This window comes from Alosa alosa, chromosome 20, assembly GCF_017589495.1.
Source record: "Alosa alosa isolate M-15738 ecotype Scorff River chromosome 20, AALO_Geno_1.1, whole genome shotgun sequence".
Lineage (NCBI taxonomy): Eukaryota > Metazoa > Chordata > Actinopteri > Clupeiformes > Clupeidae > Alosa > Alosa alosa.
This window is the reverse complement of record NC_063208.1, coordinates 17,639,651-17,652,150: the sequence shown is the minus strand read 5'-3', so window position 1 is coordinate 17,652,150 and position 12,500 is coordinate 17,639,651. Positions and strand designations below refer to the sequence as shown.

The 12,500-nt window shown below is 42.9% G+C and overlaps 1 protein-coding gene across 4 annotated transcripts in view; it reads left to right on the top strand.

Moving 5' to 3' along the window:
• The window catches only part of fam135b (family with sequence similarity 135 member B), a 61,548-nt gene that overhangs the window by 5,413 nt on the left and 43,635 nt on the right, over positions 1 to 12,500 (top strand). For 2 of the 4 annotated variants that reach the window (XM_048229363.1, XM_048229362.1), the window contains exons 2-3: positions 5,629 to 5,720; positions 8,253 to 8,332. In XM_048229363.1, coding sequence (XP_048085320.1) covers positions 5,644 to 5,720; positions 8,253 to 8,332 — 157 coding nt within the window. In that variant the 5' untranslated portion in view covers positions 5,629 to 5,643. Of the gene's footprint in view, positions 1 to 1,721; positions 1,743 to 5,258; positions 5,280 to 5,628; positions 5,721 to 8,252; positions 8,333 to 12,500 lie in introns of those variants that run through there. The other 2 variants (XM_048229365.1, XM_048229366.1) reach the window with 2 other exon arrangements.

The window sequence follows — 12,500 nt, the reverse complement described above, 5'->3', positions numbered from 1 at the left end:
TAAGTGGAAAGATAAAAGGGTCAATAGATCAGGCTAGGCTTTACATGATTTCCACGCTTACCTGCGAGACTTTTTTATTATTAACATTAAATTACATGTTAGAAAAATATAGGGATGCATTTTGCAGACAGTACTGCTCAGTATATCAGCTTGAAATTAGGTGTGTAGCTCTTTTTAAATTCAGGTGTCAAGTGCGATTTTCCTGGCCACGGTCGCGTGTCCTTTTCAAATGGGGCTCAGTTGAAGTAATGCTCAGTGACAGTTAACTCATTGCCAAGCATAAGTCTGTCATGGGACAGAAGGTAAATGGTTGTAAATATGTGTGCGGTGTTGGCAGTGTTAGTGGGTGTGCGGTTGACGGGGGTGAGTCAGGCGAGCGCTTCCGTTCTCATTAATTTATTAGGTCATTTTGGTGTGCGTTGATAAGCAGGCGCCCACTCGTAAACATGACCGCCCACATGCCCGAATCCACAGTGCACACGCCCACGTACACACACAGGCACATGAATGCTCTCTCTCTCTCTCTCTCTCTCTCTCTCTCTCTCTCTCTCTCTCTCTCTCTCTGAAACACACACACACACACACACACACACACACACACATACATAAAAATACATACACACATACACTGTCCTTCACACTCACACACACTCTCTTTCTCTTTGTTGTTCACGCACACACACACACACACACACACACACACACACACACACACACACACACACACACACACACACACACACACACACACACACACACACACACACACACACACACACACACACTCCTCTCTCCCAGTGTGATTAAACTGAGTCATAGGCTGCCCGTGGGCTTTTGCCCTCTCCTTGCTCACAGAGTTCACTCTCCCAAGAATTAAGCTGTACATCTTTCACTGAGCCTCCATCCGCGTCTGCAGCAGCCGCCATCCCACTGCAATTCTTTCTCCAAATATAATGTCTCCACGGGCCGTGACATCCTCTGGTTTTACTGTATGAACACCAAAGTACAAAGGCGGTGAACAAAGTAAGAATGAAAAAAAAAGGTTATCAAGACTTTTTGTCACATGCTTCAAACCAGATAGGCTAATAAAAGTCCAGACAGGCTCACAGGGTTGATAACATTTTCTACGTGATTCAGAATAGTTTTTTTTTATGAAAGTCATAACTGCAGCTGAAATATATTGCACGCACAGTGCCGTTTTGTTTGTTTTGTTCATTTGCAGGCATACATGGTCGTCTCTCACGTGACGTTATCCATCAAATGGATATATAGCCAGGCCCACTCACACACAATAAGGGCCCCGAACAGTGAACCCAAGAACAGCTGTACAAACATCTCCCTAATAAGGCAGTGACCGATATCTGCCTGTAGGTAAATAAAGCTTATGAATCTAAGAATGACCGAGGGCTGTGAAAAGATCAGTGTTGCGAGTATTAGAATAGGTAGAAGGTAGTGTCATTATCTTTCTGTTGTTTTTGTTGCACCAGTCTTGCACTGGTCTATGTCACAGACGTCAGTTCTGTTTTGTGTTCTGCTAATGTTAGGTGATGCATGACTGTTCTCAGAACGCGGTGGTTGAGACACATAATCAGAGTCATTACCTTTGTTGATGTCCTCCACTCAGGGGTGCGGGAGTGAAGGTTGCCCATGTCCAACTACAACTGGCTTGCCTCAGTAGCACTAGACGCACAGAGTTGTCTTTCACTACACTGAAATGATCTACGCTATGCCATTACCACAAGGTGAAATGTGAAACTTATCAAATATGTAATCTCCATTAAGTCAGGGAAGCTGCAATAAATGTGTGTATGAACACAGAGGCGTATATTGTGTGACTCTTTAGCTGCACAGTCACAGGGTCTGCAGGGGCCTGTGAGCAGTCTTGGCCCCCTAAATGCTCACGTTACAAAGACAAACGTGGGACATTTCACAGTGCATCGCAGCGCACTCAATCATCTAGCTATCATCCGTGTCATTGTGCCTGTCCCTCTAGAACCCTTGTCCTTGAAATATAGACAGATAAAGGTCTCACACTAGGGAGGACGACCACAAAAAAAGACTTCAGGATAATGAGTTGTAGCGGAAATTGATTTTTCATTTTTTCCCTGTCTCCCTTCTAACTTTTCCACAGCAGGAGGGGCTTTTCCAAAGGCAAGGTGACTGTTGTTCCACCCAGGGACTCTTAATGGGAAGTCATTTACAGAATCGTTCAGCTCTTCGCTGCAACAAATATATCACATAACATCAGTCAGTGACCAAGGCAAATCTATTTTGATGCACTCGGGCACTCTAGTCTGAGTAAACTGCTTCCCCAGGAAGTTGTAGCCTTCCATTATCTTTTATGCCCTTTCTCACTATGTTGCAAGAGGCGTTTTAGAATCCGTCATGATGGTGGTGGAGGTGGTGGGTGATAGGGGGTTGGTGGGGTAATTGCATTAACCACTTCTGGCGCTGCCCGATGTGTCATTCAGTGTCCCTTCTATCACTTGGCAGGACAAGGACTCAGTATTGGAAACTGAAGGCTAATCGTGACAGGGTGGATGTGCCCATTGTGATGTTCCGCACATGCGTGTCCGCATCTGTCGTGTGGTTTACGAGCCTGTGGGGAAAGATTACTCACACACATGAAGCTTTTATCTCTTTTGCCATGATAGTAGTTATGACACTTTAACACAAGCAAAGCTGTAATATATCCAAGGCCATCATGTCTGTCATGTTGCTAACACACAAATAAAACATTTATGTCTAATTGAATGAGGAAGAGCCTGATATACCCTCTGCATAAATATCCACCACTCCTGGTGAATGGAGCTAATTTGAGTTAACAGGGCTAGGGGATGTGTGAATCAGAGATGTTTTTAAAAGTTTGAAAGGATTCCAGTCTTTGAAAGCATAACAGCCATGGGGTCTTCATGGGGAGAGATCAGAGGCTGTTGCATTTGAATGAAATGCTATGGGAGAAATGGCTCAGTACTCTCATAGTTTGTAGAAACCTCTGGTTTCATATATTATACTGTTTATCTGATGTTCTTTAATGTTTTAAATGTCTCAGTTCTTGCATTTGATTATTGCACCAACCAACCTATAAACTAGCCATCTATAGAGAATTGTCTAACTTTCTATCAACACATTTACAACCCCAAATCAGAAAAAGTTGGGACGTTGTGTAAAATGTGACACAGACAACATACAAATGTTGAAATTGACAAATTTGACTATTTCATGGCAAATATATATTCATTTTGAATATGATACTATCAATAGGGTTGTAGAAATAAACACAAAGTACAAACACAGAGGGAAGTCAACAGAGTTACAAAGCATCTCTGTAGCTCAAGGCTCAGAATCTACTTTGAAGCGATGTGCTAAAAGCTGTCATATCATTGAGAGTATGTTGTCCCTCTTTAAAAAAAAAAACATCTCTGGTGTGGATGTGTGAGCTTTTTACAGAGAGGCCACACATGCGATACATTGCAAAAGCTTTGGCAACATTCAGAATATGTTATAAAGCTTATTCCATTACAAGGTTGTGTAAATCTTCATTTGAGCTCAGCTTATGAAAATTGTCAGATAAAAAAGTAAGATATGGAGATATATTACTCGGTTTCACTGCATTAGCTGGACTATTATTTAGCTATGCTGGATGATTATTTCAGTGAACCTTTTTTAGGGGGCAGCCGTGCAGGGGCAGCCGTGGCCTACTGGTTAGTGCTTCCGACTTGTAACCAGAGGGTTGCCGGTTCGAACCCCGACCAGTAGGCATGGCTGAAGTGCCCTTGAGCAAGGTACCTAACCCCTCACTGCTCCCCGAGCGCCGCTGTTGATGCAGGCAGCTCACTGCGCCGGGATTAGTGTATGCTTCACCTCACTGTGTGTTTCACTAATTCACGGATTGGGATAAATGCAGAGACCAAATTTCCCTCACGGGATCAAAAGAGTATATATACTTAATATACTTTTAGTGTATTTTTCTCTGCTACGTACAGTAGTGTGTATGACCACGTGCATGAGTTTACTGTAAATGACACATTCATTTGTTTGAGGTTAAATATGCTTTAGGCAGGATTACTCTTTTATTCTCAGTATTATCTCAGCCAACATGCTTTTCACATAATATAGACTACACAATGATAGACACATAGTGACACAACTAAATTGTCTTTGAGAAAGCCACAACAACACAGTCTTTGGTAATGGATTTTCACTCACAGTCTGTGTGTGTGTGTGTGTTTGTGTGTGCGTGTGTGTGTGTGTGTGTGTGTGTGTGTGTGTGTGTGTGTGTTTGTGTGTGTGTGTGTGTGTGTGTGTGTGTGTGTGTGTGTGTGTGTGTGTGTGTGTGTGTGTGTGTGTGTGTGTGTGTGTGTGTGTGTGTGTGTGTTTGTGTGTGTGCGTGGAGGAGCATTGCATCTTTAATCAGCAGACAATCTCTGTCCTGCTCCTCCAGTATCCCCTCTCCAGATCTGTAGACGGTGCATGTCTGGGCTACTAGCTGAATGCCAATGGTCAGCAGCAGCAGCCGTTGAAGCAGAGATGGTGGCTCGTGTCCAGACAGAGGGCCACGGTGGGCCAAAGACTGCCGCACAGAGCCAAAGCGTCAACTCACTGCTCTGAAAGAAATGGGATAGATAATCCATGCATTAAAATCTCAGCCTGGTCCATTTAGTTTGCCTCAGGGATGCCACTGTGCGGTGGCGTTCGGAGCGTTTTCCATCACAAAGCCCATACGATTCGTGCTGAATACTGACAGCAGGCAGATCATATCATAGTTACATAGTTACACAGACAGCAAGCACACTGTGGAATATCCTTTCAAATCAATCACCATCCCCATCTCTCCATCACTCTCATCTCACAGGCCCAAAAGTTCCCTTTCCACTGTGCGGTGGCGTTGGCAGCGTTTTCCATCTCAAAGCCCATACGATCTTTTTCTGAATACTGACAGACAGCAGCCAGATCATCATAGTCAGGTAGCTTGGCTCTCAGCTATCAGAAACTTACACAGTTACACAGACATCACACTGTGGAAAAGCCTCTCAAATCCATCCCCTGTCCACACCCCTCATCTCAAGGCCTAAAAGTACCCTTTCCAAAAGCCCCATTTTTGGACTCGGGAGTAACACACAAGCCTCTGTTGAAAGCTTCTGTGCTCTCCGTTCTGGGCAAACAGATCCGGCGATGACTCAGTGTTTGTCCAATTAGAGGCCCTGTCTGCAGAGTATTCCTCTGAGGGCCCCAGCCCAGCATCACCTCCACTGACTGGACAAGGAAATGCCATCCAGGTTAGCTAGAAACTAGACCGGTTGCTAGGTGTGTGGTAATAAGGTGATCACAGCGGACAGTTACGTATTTATTTATTTATTTATTATTTTTGAGCGTATGTCTTTGCCTGTGACCTTCCCACCCAGTCTCAAGATGATTTATTATACCTGAGCTAAACTGTGTTAAAATTATTACAGGCAAATAAATAGAATGTGGTTGTGATAATTATTTCTTTGTTATATGTTGCTATGATACGTACAGTATGTGTAAGATTGCATTGTTTTTTTTTCTGGGACTAAAAATAGTGATCCTGATATTCTTCCTTTTTGTGTGTGTGTGTGTGTGTGTGTGTGTGTGTGCGTGCTACAGGTGATGGAATAGATCATGTCTGAAGTCCAGGGGACCGTGGAGTTTTCAGTGGAGCTGCATAAATTTCACAATGTGGATCTATTTCAGCGTGGGTGAGTCTCCTTCTCATGTTTAGCCGCCTCTCCTCAACTGAGTCAAGAGAGACTCTCACTCAGTAGGACTGAGTGGAATCATATGATCATCTGGCCAAACAAGGCGCCACTTGTCCCTCTGTCAAATGTTCTCCTTCCCCATAATAAACAAGCCGTGTTGTCAGCAACAGACTTGCTGAGGCTGTCCTTGAGGAGCTTCATGTATGTCACTTTTCCAGTGCCATTGGGGTTTGTGATTTCCCCTGTTGTTTCCGGTTATGTTTCCGGTGACATTTATCACAGAGAGAAAAGGTCACTTGAAGCAAGCTAAGTGGGCAGAGAACATTCCAGCAGTTAAAAAAATGTGTATCATGCCATATGAGCAGAATCATCAAACCATGTGTTTATATATGTGTGTGTCAAACTATTCTCAGAAAGAAAACACACACACACACACACACACACACACACACACACACACACACACACACACACACACACGCTCGTAAGATGACAAAACCAATGTGATTAAAGCCCGTCATATCGGCCCAAAAATAACAGGTGGAGGTGGCGTTGAGTCCGATTGGGCCTGACACCGCAGCGCCCGCAGTGACACTGAGAAATGTTGAGGAATAAAGGTCATGTCGGATGCCATGGTTACTGTAGTGGCTGTCTGCGGCCAGATTAGAGTCTGGGCATCTGGCCGGGGCTCCGAACGCCCGACTGAAATGCCAGCTTTACGCAGATTTGAGAGCACTCTGCTCCTTCCCCCCTGCTCACACACCCACCCACCCAACCATCCACCCATCCACCCGAGCTCTCTGCCACTAAACTAGGTTGGGTTAAACCTCACATCCCCACCCTTCCCCACTTCACCCTCCAACCAGCTATAATCCGTCGGCAGCTGGGTGCTCAAATATATTTGTTTTTTTTTCTCCCTCAAGCTGCCATGTTCCGCCATCACCGACACGAGCGGTGTTCACAAACCCTTGCCACAGTTAGACATTGCATTGCTAGAGGCTTTTCTCTGTCTGACATCAAAGACACCCTAAATATGTGTTTTTTCCCCTTTGTTGAACACAAAAGAGTGTTTTTGAACGCAATAGAGATAGAGTAATCGCTTAAACAATGCAGGCAGATCTTTTCAAAACCCAATTCAAAGCCCCAAGAACAACAATAATTGATAGTAACCATGTATTTGAAGCACTTTGAGCAATCGATGACTGATAATTAATTACCTTTCATTGCAGTCATTTTAATTGGCTTAATTAGCTTATATTTTCTGGGTTTCAGAACCGGTTTTGCTCTAAGACTCCAGGCTTTCCCGACTCCCCTCTGTGTCTTGTGATGTCCTTTCTTAGTTCCCGTTCCATGCGAGAGTGTCCAACCGTCTGGCACCCCGCTCCAAATCACGGCCACTCTCCAGGTGTCTGATATTCCCCACCAAACCATCAAAGAGCCATCTGTGTGTATAGCACTGCTTTTTCATTCCCAACAAGGATCACTACTCTGTTGTGAGGACCTCTGTGAGCATGAGGACTGAGTAATCCTGTCGTATTTCTCTGTGCTCAGAAAAGAGGATGTTTTTGAATCTAAATAGAAGCAGCCATGCAGTAGTCTAGGCCTGTTAAGAACTGGTGTCAAAGTTGGCAAAGTGAGCAAATCTTGAGACACGGAAAAGGTGCAGACACTGTTGAGTGGGTATGTGGCTCTGAAGACCTGTAATGGCTTTAGAAAGTCTTTGGTCAATGGAAGGCTGTGAAGAAGCCTGTGCTGTCGATTGAGTGTTAGTCTCAGGGGAGCTTAGATGCTTTTATGGCAGAAACCGTGCGATGGCAATCCATTCAGCCAGGGTGACCTTGGGAATGCACCGGTCTAATGTGACTTTGTATGTATCGTGTGTGTGCGGTTGTGTCTGTGTGTGGTTTTGTGTGTGTGTGTTTTTGTGTGTGTGTGTGTGTGTGTGTGTGTGTGTGTGTGTGTGTGTGTGTGTGTGTGTTTTGTGTGTGTTTGTGTGTGTATGTGTGCTTACAGTATGTGTTCTTATGTGTGTGTATTTGCGTGTGAGCACCTCATAATTTTGGAGAGAGCCTGGCTAACACACTTTATTAGCTTCTAGTATCTATGAAGAGGTGCTCACATGAAAACAATTCAGCTCACTGAACAACTAATGGGCAGACTTCCATTTCAGTATACCGGTCATGCTCTGTACAGTAAATGCAGTCTTGGGTAATATACTGTATGTACTATGTGGGCTGGCTGACCTCCAGGAATGGAGGTGCGATGTGGTGTAAGATACATTATTTAAACAACATCTTGTCTTGTCCATGTTAATAATTCAGTAACATTTGAACAGTTCAGTTCATTGGTGCTTTTTTTTTTAACATCCAGGTATTTGTACTGTCTGCACGCCATGTCCTGTGGCACATTTTTCAACGCTGAGAAATGAATTGCTGTGATAAAGAAGAAGACAACGATGATGATGATGATGATGATGATGACAACGATGATGATGAACTATGACAATGACAGATACTTCTTCTTCCTCCACAGATTCTACCAGGTGCGCGTCAGATTAAAGGTCTCACCTCGAGTGCCACACAGGTTGATAGTGACAACACCTGGAAACACAGGTGAGAACGAGACTAGTAAACAAGTTTACATTTTCACTACTTCTGTCTTATTTTATCAGTAGCTGCAGGCATATTTAACAGACACTCCTGTTGGTGGTTACAAAAATCACTTGCTGTCGCTTTAGGGTTAGACCGGATCTCTTGTATCTCTTGAATAGATTGTAACTTTTTTCCAGTATAGTAGATGACACAACAGTCAGGAACAGGAATAGATGGACTGAGTGGAATCACATTAGAAAGATCTTGAGTGAAATGACTGAAGGGCTTGTTATGCACATCACATAGCACACAGACATACACATGGAATTGGGATCTTGCACAATTATTTAGATGCTGGCTCGGGGCATCAAGACCAGGGATGTAGTGGAGGCTAAACACAAGTAAACACAGTTTATCCACCTCACAAAAGAGTTTATTCTACAACTTTTAACATTCATAAATCACACTGTATTATCCACATTCACAATATGTACACTCTAGGAATCATTTAATACCACTGATATTGTTATAAACATTGGACAATAACCTCCACCATCATTAAACATGTTCTGAATGCTTTTTTAAAAAATCAGATACCGCATGGCGCAGTCCACCTCATTGAGATCACAGAATTCATAGTTTACCCACTTCTTATTTGACCACTACATCCCTGATAAAGACTCAAGATTGAGTGTGTGGGAACATCTCTGTTAGAGACTATCTAGAAACACAGCACACATATAGAGAGAGAGAGAGAGAGAGAGAGAGAGAGAAAGAGAGCGAGAGAGAGATAGAGAGGCATACAGTACACACACACACACAAACACAGCACTCAGGCTTCATAGTAATTTTTCTCTTCACTGCCCTTGACTCCTCATTCACCAGTCATCTTGTCATTCAGGTGTGGAAGGGGACACGTAGTTCACACACATTCCTCTTAAAAGGTCTCTCTTAAGAGCAGTAATCTCTACACAGCTCTGTCTGCTCTTTTATGACCCCCTCTCTGTGTGTGTGTGTGTGTGTGTGTGTGTGTGTGTGTGTGTGTGTGTGAATGTCTGTCATGGACAAGCATTTGTGTCTCTGTCTCGCCCTCCATGTGTGCAGGTGCTAAGAGCTTTCTTCACATGCGTGAAATGAAAATTATTAGGTTTTTTCCTCTTTTTTTGTTGTGTGTGGGGGGTATTTTATGGGGCCCCGTGAAATCTGACATGTTTCTGAGACGTCTTGTTTTGTCTTGTTCTGTTTTTGCCCGTTAGCCATCTGCCACCAGGTTAGGTGTGTGTTTTTCATATATTTAGGGCAACTCGGTCAGTCATATTTGAGACAGCTGCAGTAAAAAGCTTCCCTGAAGGTGAACTATAGACAATAAAATAAATTCAGTGCACTCATTGACGTGACATACTGTAGAGACTGTAGTAGGTAATGGATCCAGGTAATGGATCCAAAGAGGTCCATCCTCACAAGTACCATGTCTCAGGACTCAATGGATGGGTTTTGCTGGCTGGATTCATTGCATTTACATTTATTCACTTAGCAGATGCTTTTATCCAAAGCGGCTTACATATGTCAATTATATTACCAGGGTCCCTGGAGCAACTCAGGGTTGAGTGCCTTGCTCAAGGGCACAGCGGTGAAAGTCGGGTATTGAACCCACAACTTTTCAGGCTGCTGCATGCTAGCCAAGCTCCTTAGCCACTACATAGGCTTGAGCACTATTAAGCATGAAAGTAAGTGGCTCAGGCTGTTCCTCTGTGTTTTGTGCAACTGTTTTGAGGCATTACAGATTCAAACACAAATGTTCATTCATTCATTCATTCAATCTTTATTTATTCTCGGAGGTTCATTTAGGGTAGTCCTCATTTTCAGTGAAGCTGAGATTACACAATAATAATGGAATAACAAGAGATATACCGGTAGTATAATAATTGTGGAAAATAAAACAAAATAAAACAAATAATAAGATAACCTACATACCCTTATAAAGGAGGAAGGGAAATAAAAAATATAGAAAATATTAATAATAAAATATTAACAATAATAAAATAACATTTACATAAAACAGGTACAATTTGACATAGGAAGGTTTGTGATTACAGATTTGAATTGATTATAGAAAAGTAGAGAGTTCATTTGTATGTTACATTGAAGATTATTCCAGGAAGTAAGGGCACCATAACAAAAGGCCGACTTTCCAAACTCAGTGTGGATACGAGGAACCTTAACCATCAAACAGTCATTTGATCTGGTCTAATAGGGACCAGAATTTCAAACAAGCATGTTTGAAATATAACCTGGTAATTTTCCAACCATACCTTTGTAAATAAAGAGATACCAATGGTTATGTCTCCTTTCAGTCAAAGATGACCAACCCACTTTACCGTAGAGGACACAATGATGAGTGCTATAGCCATCACCAGTAATGTAAATGACTATATAGTAATGTAGATGGCTATAGTCATCACCAGTAAAACCTCAGGGCAGAGTGGTAGACTGAGTCCAGGGCTTTAAGTGAGCAAGCAGTAGCATTTCTATAAATCACATCACCATAGTCTAAAACTGACATAAAAACTGCTTCAACAACTTGTTTCCTACATTCCATAGGGAGGTTGCCTTTGTTTCTGTAGAAGAAACCAATTTTTTGTCTCAGTTTTTTTACTAATGAGAACCTCCACTCCAGGCAATGTAAACTCCTGCTGTACCGTGCCACTGGAAACACTGATGATTAAAGTACAAAACAGTTTTTCATTAATCCATAACTTACTCCTGAAACGGGCCCACCGTGGCCTACTGGTTAGCGCTTTGGACTTGTAACCGGAGGGTTGCCGGTTCGAACCCCGACCAGTAGGCACGGCTGAAGTGCCCTTGAGCAAGGCACCTAACCCCTCACTGCTCCCCGAGCGCCGCTGTTGTTGCAGGCATCTCACTGCGCCAGGATTAGTGTGTGCTTCACCTCACTGTGTGTTCACTGTGGGCTGCTGAGTGTGTTTCACTAATTCACGGATTGGGATAAATGCAGAGACCAAATTTCCCTCACGGGATCAAAAGAGTATACTTATAGCTTTAGGAATACAGATTGATCTGTTGTTATTGGCATTATTTTTTTTCAGTGGGCAGTGAAGCACTAAGGTCATTGCATAGTGTGAAAAGAGTGACAATTCATCATAATGTTGCTATTGAAACATCATCTCGTGGTTAGCGAAATGTCTCGAAAGCATACAGACAGATGAAATAGGAGACAGATAGAGAGTACTGATATAGATCATTTTAGTTCAGGAGGGTTATAGGGTGACACCATTACTGTGATCAGGGGATACAATCAGAATGCTGTGTGTGTGTGTGTGTGTGTGTGTGTGTGTGTGTGTGTGTGTGTGTGTGTGTGTGTGTGTGTGTGTGTGTAGCATACATGTACGTATGCAGTGCATATCTGTGTTGCATTATTCTTTGTGTGTTTTGTGTGTGTGGCTCCCTATTCATCTGACATTGAGGATGGGCTGTGTGACCCTGCTTGAAGTGGAGAATCTCTGCAGTGAATGGATCTGGTCTGAAGCAGCCATTTCATTCATCCTACACTGAACTCTGCCAGCACCTGCCTCCGTGCACTCATAGTGTTATTTTCACTCCTTTTTTCCTCAGCAATAAGTGCAGTGACATAACAGAATAATACTTCACATACATATTTTATTTATGAAGGGTGAATTGTACTATTGGTCAGAATCTTGGACATATGTGGATTATGAAACACAACAGTCCACAACTCACTTAGATATAGGGTGATGATATGTTGAGCATTTTATTTGTGGTGTATTGATTTCCTCATAATATTGATTTGGTATTGCATTTCCCCAAAGACTATCCTCAAGGTATACAGGGGTATATTTCATGACAATGCGGTGGAGGGTATTAGAAATATGGCCTATGGAGTACAATGCATACAACGTTGACTTTGTGTGCTGTCCTTGGCTGCACAGTGCTCTAATAGAGTGTTATGTAACATAGCCAAGGGTATGGAGCTTTCCATTCAAGCAGCATAGACATATCTCATTAAGAGTCTGGGCCTTTACAGCCACATGCACAATCACATGTACTCCCCCCTACTCCCATTGCACTCTTGATTTCTTGTGTATCTATTTGTCTGACCATCCATCTGACACACACACACACACACACACACATAAGCAAATATTTACCT